At 39.5% G+C, this 7789-nt stretch overlaps 1 protein-coding gene across 10 annotated transcripts in view; it reads left to right on the top strand.

Moving 5' to 3' along the window:
• The window catches only part of LOC129855255 (leucine-rich repeat-containing protein 7-like), a 222806-nt gene extending 217791 nt beyond the window's left edge, over window positions 1-5015 (top strand). For 5 of the 10 annotated variants that reach the window (XM_055922693.1, XM_055922714.1, XM_055922694.1 and 2 more), the window contains one exon: window positions 2439-5014. In XM_055922693.1, coding sequence (XP_055778668.1) covers window positions 2439-2672 — 234 coding nt within the window. In that variant the 3' untranslated portion in view covers window positions 2673-5014. Of the gene's footprint in view, window positions 1-2438 lie in introns of all 10 variants that reach the window. The other 5 variants (XM_055922696.1, XM_055922697.1, XM_055922695.1 and 2 more) reach the window with 2 other exon arrangements.
• Window positions 5016-7789: the final 2774 nt, after the last annotated feature.

Genomic DNA, 7789 nt, shown 5'->3' with positions numbered 1-7789 from the left:
AACAAAAAATGTTGTGCAGCAAATAACAGAGTCATTTTTGGCTTTGGTTGTAAATTTTTTCAGTATTTAAGAAGTGTTTTGAATAACGTATGAAAGTATATTGTACAAATATTAAAAATGTAACTTGTTATTCTCATGGTCCTCTGTGGTCTTTATATTGTACAATGATCATATTAAAAATAGTATTTCTTTCCCCTACTGTACATTATGAAGTTCATTTGAACATATTTCATATAATACAGTTGTATGTTTGTGAGGTGTTTATACAGTATGATAAGGCTGGCATATTCTCACTGCCCTCCACACTTCACTTCATTACCACTAGGTGGTGTTGTATCACATGTGATACAGTTTAGAAAAATAATAAAGAAAAACACTAACAAAGGATCAAAGCACCAAACACACCGCTGCCTTGTGCACTTTTAATGTGGTTGGATTTGAATCCATATAGTTGTTCGAAAGTGACTGAAGAAGACAAATTACAATTTTTTTTAGGCTAAAAGGTACTTTAAACAATCAAATATACACAGAGTGTACAAAACATTAGGAACACATTCCTAAGATTGAGTTGGAACCGCTTTTGCCCTCAGAACAACCTCACTTCGTCGATGCATGGACTCCTATAAGATGTTGAAAGCATTCCACAGGGATTCTGGCCCATGCTGACTCCAATGCTTCACACAGTTGTCAAGCTGGCTGGATGTCCTTTTGATGGTGGACCATTCTTGACACACATGGTAAACTGTTGAGCTTGAGAAACCCAGCAGGATTGCGGTTGTTGACACACTCAAACTGCCTGGCACCTTCTAACATACCCTGTTCAAAAGGCACCTAAATATTTTTTCTTGCCTATTCACCCTCTGAATGGCACACATACACAATCCATGTCTCAATTGTCTCAAGGCTTAAAAATCCTTCTTTAACACATATCCTCCCCTTCATCTACACCGATTGAAGTGGATTTAACAAGTTACTTCAATAAGGGATCATAGCTTTCACTTGGATTCACCTGGTCAGTCTATGTCATGGGAAAAGCAGGTGTTCCTAATTTGTACACTCAGTGTATCTCCACAGTGTCATTTAGAAATTCATTCTTGAGAATTATAGAACATTTAAAAAGTCTGTCTGGATTTGAGTATCAAACAGGTCAAGGTAAATCAGTAGAAATGTATCAGATTATCTTACAATAACCATACATTCAAAAGTAAACCCATGCATTATGTTCTGAAACATTGAATGCAACATTTTACAAAAGAATAAGCTTACTAGTACACATTTTGTTGAAAAGTAACACTTATTTTTCTCCTTATATAGAGAAAAATAAGCCACCTACAGGCTTTTCAGTTTGTAATGCCATGAAACATTGCTATTGGTTGATGATCTTGTAAACAATATTACAGCAGGGTCTCCCTGTAGTTGTTGTTCAACAAGACAAGTTACGCTTCAAATCATAGGCTCCAATGTCAAAATAAATGCAGTAAGTTTCAAGGAAAATATCATACACTGATTAATCATCAAACGTTATTTTCTCACCTGAGTGTTGTAGCCTTTAATGCAGTTCACTATGTAGGGATCCTGCTTCGTAGATAGTCCAGAACAGCATCATTTCCTCTGGCTATGATGGCTGCTCTCAGGTTGTGGAAAGGATTTCCATCCAGCATGAGGGCCCTGAGGGGAAGACAAGGGAGAAATGAGTGAGAGACCAGATTCAAGCCAGTATATCCTTCTCTCTGGACAACAACAGCTCAGACAAAATCACAACTACAGTATGTGGATCAAGACATATATGGATGTCCTAAAGCTCATACCTTTTCTGATTGCTATTCAACCACACCTGACCCAAATATATTGTCCCCTAAACAGTGTCATATCCTGGTCCCTACCTCAGGCTGGTGCAGTTGCCAAGTTCAGGTGGCACCTGCATGATGTAATTGTTCTGCAGGTCCAGAGTGGACAGCTTGTCTAAAGCTTTGAGCTGCAGTCGGTCGATGGCGCCCACCTGGTTGTTACTGATCAGAATGGTCTCCAGGGTAGGAACCTGGTACAGCACCTCCGGAACAACTTAAAACCTGTCAAAATATGACATGTCAAATTAATCATCAGTATAACTCATGTACTTGTGTATATTACGATGATTACATCCCTTTAATGTAAGAATTTCCCTGTACTGTTTTAGATCTGCTGTATCCTGTCCATCTGATAAATAAACTTTGAAACCTTTAAGATCTGAGTGCTTACCTGGTGAATGACAGTGTGATGTCAGAGACAGAGTCCTTCATCTCCACAACCGTGAAGACCAAGCAGAGGCTCCCTCAAACAAATCCAACAATGTCATTACAACAGTTAGCTGACATTCTCTATCAACAATGGCTTTTTCAACTGTGATAACTTTTCAGAGTGTTGGGATTCTTACCACACTGTTTGTGTTTTTCCTCCAGAGGCCCGGACTGTGGTGTGAAGTCACTGATGTAAGCAGAGTACCTAGGGAGCATTGCAGCCAGCTGGTTCTTGCAATGGGCTCACTGTCCACAGCATTGGGCTCACTGTCCACAGCATTAAACAGGTCATCAGGAACACACACCGCCTGCTTGTCACTGGGATCAGGGTCACACACACAAAACAACAGTTTACTGACAACACTACATTACATCACAACACTGCTCAAAGTGTGACTAAGCAATGCTATGGCATTGCAGTATCATTTTGTGGTAGAATTTTTAAGGAGTTTTTAACTTTCCCAAAATGTCTTCCAAACAGAGCTTCAAACACGGCCACAAAAAAATAGTTCACACACATGTGTAGTCCAAAGTCATCAGTGTTTTAATGGCGTGCACGTTGATCTTTGCGTGACTGAGCAGTGTCAGGCTCATCTCTGTTGCCATCTGGATCCTCTTTAGATCAAAATGAAGAAGAAAAAATCTCATCTGTCCAGTGATACGAGACAGTCTAGTAAATGAAAAGTGGCCTCCACAAAACCTTGCAAAGTAAATTAAACGGTCTAGTCAGTGATTACGAGAACATGTCCTTCTGCATAGACAGAAAAAGACTGTGAAACATACTTATACATACTTATACATACTTATACATACTTATACCTTGAAACATACTTATACCTTTTATTCAACCCCTCAAGTATTTCAGCAGTTTATTGGTTATTTTCTGTGAAGTAGACAAAACATTATCAGATTACAGAGTCTAAATTGGCTACATTGAAACTCGACATTGAGGTTCATTGAGGTTCTACTGCATTGGTAAAACAAACAGGACTTTGTATGTATTTAGACAGTGATGAGAGAAGGTAATGAGATGTCGTCCTCGCAGTCAGGTCGCTGTGGATGTGTCTCAGAGGGTTGCCCTCCAGGGTCAGGATACTCAGTCTGAGCATTAGGCCAAGGGCAGCTGGCAGACTGGTTCACACATACAAGGAAGACATCCAGTAGAAAGTCAACAACACTCAATGATAGCTCCAGGCAATTGAACACTACACAGGACAATTTGGGGTGTTTTGACTTGTTAGTGTTGTTGGTATTTCACTTGTTGGTATTTGTTCTGTGTATACATGTGTTATGTGCACAGGTGAAAGAGTATAGTATGCACTGAGAGACCAGGGGAGATCAGACCAGGCAAACTTACCTGCTGATGTCATTGTTGATTATGTCTAGGCACTCCAGGCCTTGAACTAGTGTGATTTCCTCAGGGACACTCTTTACCTTGTTGTCCCTCAGCTCCAATTCACTAAGAGTGTTCAGGTGTTTCACATGCTCTGCCTCCACCTCAATCTGGTTATAACCCACAGGGCACACACTGGTTGAGTCAATGTTGTTCCAACGTCATTTCAATGAAATAACGTTGAATTAACACGAAATAGGTGTTGAATTGACGTCTGTGCCAATTGGGTACCAACATGCAGCTCCTACCAGACAGGTGATATAAAGCTGTCAGAGATTGCATAGGCCACTTATTAATTTGCAAATAATTCATACAGGTAATCTCATTAAGATCAAAAGCTCTTCATCGAGGAAACCTGACCATCAGTATCCTTATCTTGAGCCTTGAGGAGGGCAGTTCAGGAAGAAAGAGCAGTTTGTTTTGTCTCAGACAGAGCTGGTCTAGAGACACCATTTGAGACAAGACTGGAGGTATGCTCTCAAGCTGATTATGTGTGTAGTCCAATCTGTGGAGGCATTCATACAGGATGTTATGCTTCAGCCATGTTTATGACAAGAATATTGAAGTGGACGCACCCATTTCCATCCGGCAGACAATATATAAAAAGACTAAACAATAAAGAAAACAAAAACTTGCTGCTAATGTTGTCTTACTTTCCATGACACTGATTCCTGGGGGAAGCTTCACCAGATGAGTCAAGTTGCCCAGACAGTCAGGGACAGCAGTAAGCTGGTTGTTGGAAAGATCCTTTCACCAACAATAGAAAAACAAGTCAGCGAGGATAATCCAAAGAGTTTGTCTAAGATAATCACTTTATTACCTTGACACGTTTTCTCCATCTTTTTTTCAATAGTGTTTTAAGCCCGATTCTGAGTTTACGATGTCATCCAGGTTAGTGAGCTGTCCCACTCCTTCTGGCAGCTCCTCCAGTGGATTCTGCTGCAGCTGGAGACAGGTGATGTTCTTCAAACTAAGTAAAAATACTTTAAAGTACTACTTAAGTCATTTTTTGGGGTATCTGTACTTTACTATTTATATTTTTGACAACATTTACTTTTCCTTTTCATTACATTCCTAAACAATATTTTTTACTTTTTACTCCATATGTTTTCCCTGACACCCAAAAGTACTTGTTACATTTAGAATGCTTAGCAGGACAGGAATGGCCCAATTCAGGCACTTATCAAGAAAACATCCCTGGTCATCTCTACAGCCTCTGGTCTGGCTGACTCACTAAACACAAATGCTTCGTTTGTAAATTATGTCTGATTGTTGGAGTGTGCCCCTGGTTATCGGAAAATATATATATATAAAAAAATTGGTTTGCTTAATATAAAGAAAGTAAAATGATTTATACTTTTGATACTTAAGTGTATTTTAGCAATTACATTTATATTTAATACTTAAGTATATTTAAAACCAAATACTTTTAGACTTTTACTCAAGTACTGTAGTATTTTGCTGGATGACTTTCACTTTTACTTCAGTCATTTTCTATTAAGGTATCTTTATTTTCACTCAAGCATGACAATTGGGTCATTTTTACACCACTGCATAACTCCTCCAAACTATTTCAGTTTGTTGTGACTGGACCAGAGAGACCAGGCCTATAGAGAAAAGAGACCTTGTTTTTCTTTATAATGGAACTTTGTCTTGTGGCATTTCTCATATGTTGAGTAACTTTAGTTGACAATAAAAGGATGTGAAAAATCCTTCCATACCTCAGACTGAGTTTCTGAAGATTTTCCAACTCTCCAATAGATTTGGGTAAAGAGGTAAGCTGATCATCATGGACATTGGGAAATCGGAATACAGAATAAAATGTCAAAGGGTCATCATAAACATTAAACTTATCAAACTTTGTTTCTCCCATAAATCTTGAGCGCATAGACCTTCCATTCAAGCTTTGAAAGGGTCTACTCTAGTCTATCACTTTTTAAATCAGACAACACAAAATACTTCAGAAAACAATAATACCCACATCCTCTGATAAAACTTCCAGCATGTTTGAAGAGAGAAGCAGCTTGGTGAGATCTGTCTGGTCCCACCAGCGCACATCTGCCCCAAAGGACAGGTTCTGTTTGGCCTTTTCAGATGTGTCCAAGTTCAGCCTCCACACACTTTGTGGGACTACAAATGCAGAATAGTGGGAGAATAGTTAGCATTAGCTAGCATACTGTACATACATTCAAGTGGTCATCAGTCAACCACCAACCAATACCATAGCTATCCTTTTTAATGATATGTCATGACAACTACCCTCTGGGCGCAGATGTCAATTCAATGTCTATGCCACGTTGGTTCAATGTAATTTTATTGAATTGACGTGGAAACAACATTGATTCAACCAGTGTTTGCCCAGTGGATAGGCACTGTTTCTTCCCAGACAGTAACCTTCAGTCACCCTTGGCCCAGATAAATTCAGTTGCCTGCTTTTTCTGGTGGTTTTCAACAATCCATAAGGGGCAGCAGCCGGTTCCTCTTTTTCTGTTCCAAATCCTTCCCTAGAATCTACTTTGACACCTCTTTTAAAGATATGAACTTTATGTCCTGTATACAAAGCATTATGTTCGGGGCAAATCTAACACAACACACCACTGCTACTCTCTGTTGTCATCTATGCATAGTCACGTTAATAACTCTACCTACGTGTACATACTACCTCAACTAACCGGTGCCCCCGCACATTGACTCTTTATCGCTACCCCCCTGTATATAGTCTCACTATTGTTATTTTACTGCTGCTCTTGAATTACTTGTAACTTTAATCTCTTATTCTTGTCCATATTTTTTTGTAACTTCATTGTTGGTTAAGTAAGTATTTCACTATAAGGTCTACACCTGTTGTATTCAGTGCATGTGACTAATACAATTTGATTTGATTTGATCACTGCGTACCACTTCATATTTTCAAGCATGGTGGTGGCTGCATCATGTTATGGGTATGTTTATCATCGGCAAGGACTAGGGAGTTTTTTAGGATAAAAACAAACGGAATAGAGCTAAGCACAGGCAAAATTCTAGAGGAAAACCTGGTTCAGTCTGCTTTCCAACAGACACTGGGAAACAAAGTCACCTTTCAGCAGGACAATAACATAAAACACAAGGCCACATCTACACTGGAGTTGCTTACAAAGACAACATTACATTTTCCTGTGTTGCCTAGTTACAGGTTGGACTTAAATTGGCTTGAACATCTATTACAAGACTTGAAAATTGCTGTCTAGTAATGATCAATAACCAACTTGACAGAGGTTGAAGAATTTTAAAAATAACGATGTGCAAGAATTGTACAATCCAGGTGTGCAAAGCTCTTAGAGACTTACCCAGAAAGACTCACATGTGTAATCATTGACAAAGGTGATTCTAAAATGTGCAAATATTGCACAATCCAGGTGTGCAAATCTCTTAGAGACTCACCCAGAAAGACTCACATGTGTAATCACTGACAAAGGTGATTCTAAAATTATAGACTCACGGGTGTGAATACTTACGTAAATTAGATATTTCTGTATTTCATTTTCAATACATTTGCTAAGATTTCTAGAAACATGTTATTTTCATTTTGTCATTATGGGGTATTGGGTGTAGATGGGTGATGCAAAAATACACTGCTCAAAAAAATAAAGGGAACACTTAAACAACACAATGTAACTCCAAGTCAATCACACTTCTGTGAAATCAAACTGTCCACTTAGGAAGCAACACTGATTGACAATAAATTTCACATGCTGTTGTGCAAATGGAATAGACAAAAGGTGGAAATTATAGGCAATTTGCAAGACACCCCCCCAAAAAAGGAGTGATTCTGCAGGTGGTGACCACAGACCACTTCTCAGTTCCTATGCTTCCTGGCTAATGTTTTGGTCACTTTTGAATGCTGGCGGTGCTCTCACTCTAGTGGTAGCATGAGACGGAGTCTACAACCCACACAAGTGGCTCAGGTAGTGCAGTTCATCCAGGATGGCACATCAATGCGAACTGTGGCAAAAAGGTTTGCTGTGTCTGTCAGCCTAGTGTCCAGAGCATGCAGGCGCTACCAGGAGACAGGCCAGTACATCAGGAGACGTGGAGGAGGCCGTAGGAGGGCAACAACCCAGCAGCAGGACCGCTACCTCCG

Source organism: Salvelinus fontinalis, chromosome 5 (genome assembly GCF_029448725.1).
Source record: "Salvelinus fontinalis isolate EN_2023a chromosome 5, ASM2944872v1, whole genome shotgun sequence".
In the NCBI taxonomy this organism is placed as follows: Eukaryota; Metazoa; Chordata; class Actinopteri; order Salmoniformes; family Salmonidae; genus Salvelinus; species Salvelinus fontinalis.
This window is presented reverse-complemented; position numbering and strand designations above follow the sequence as displayed.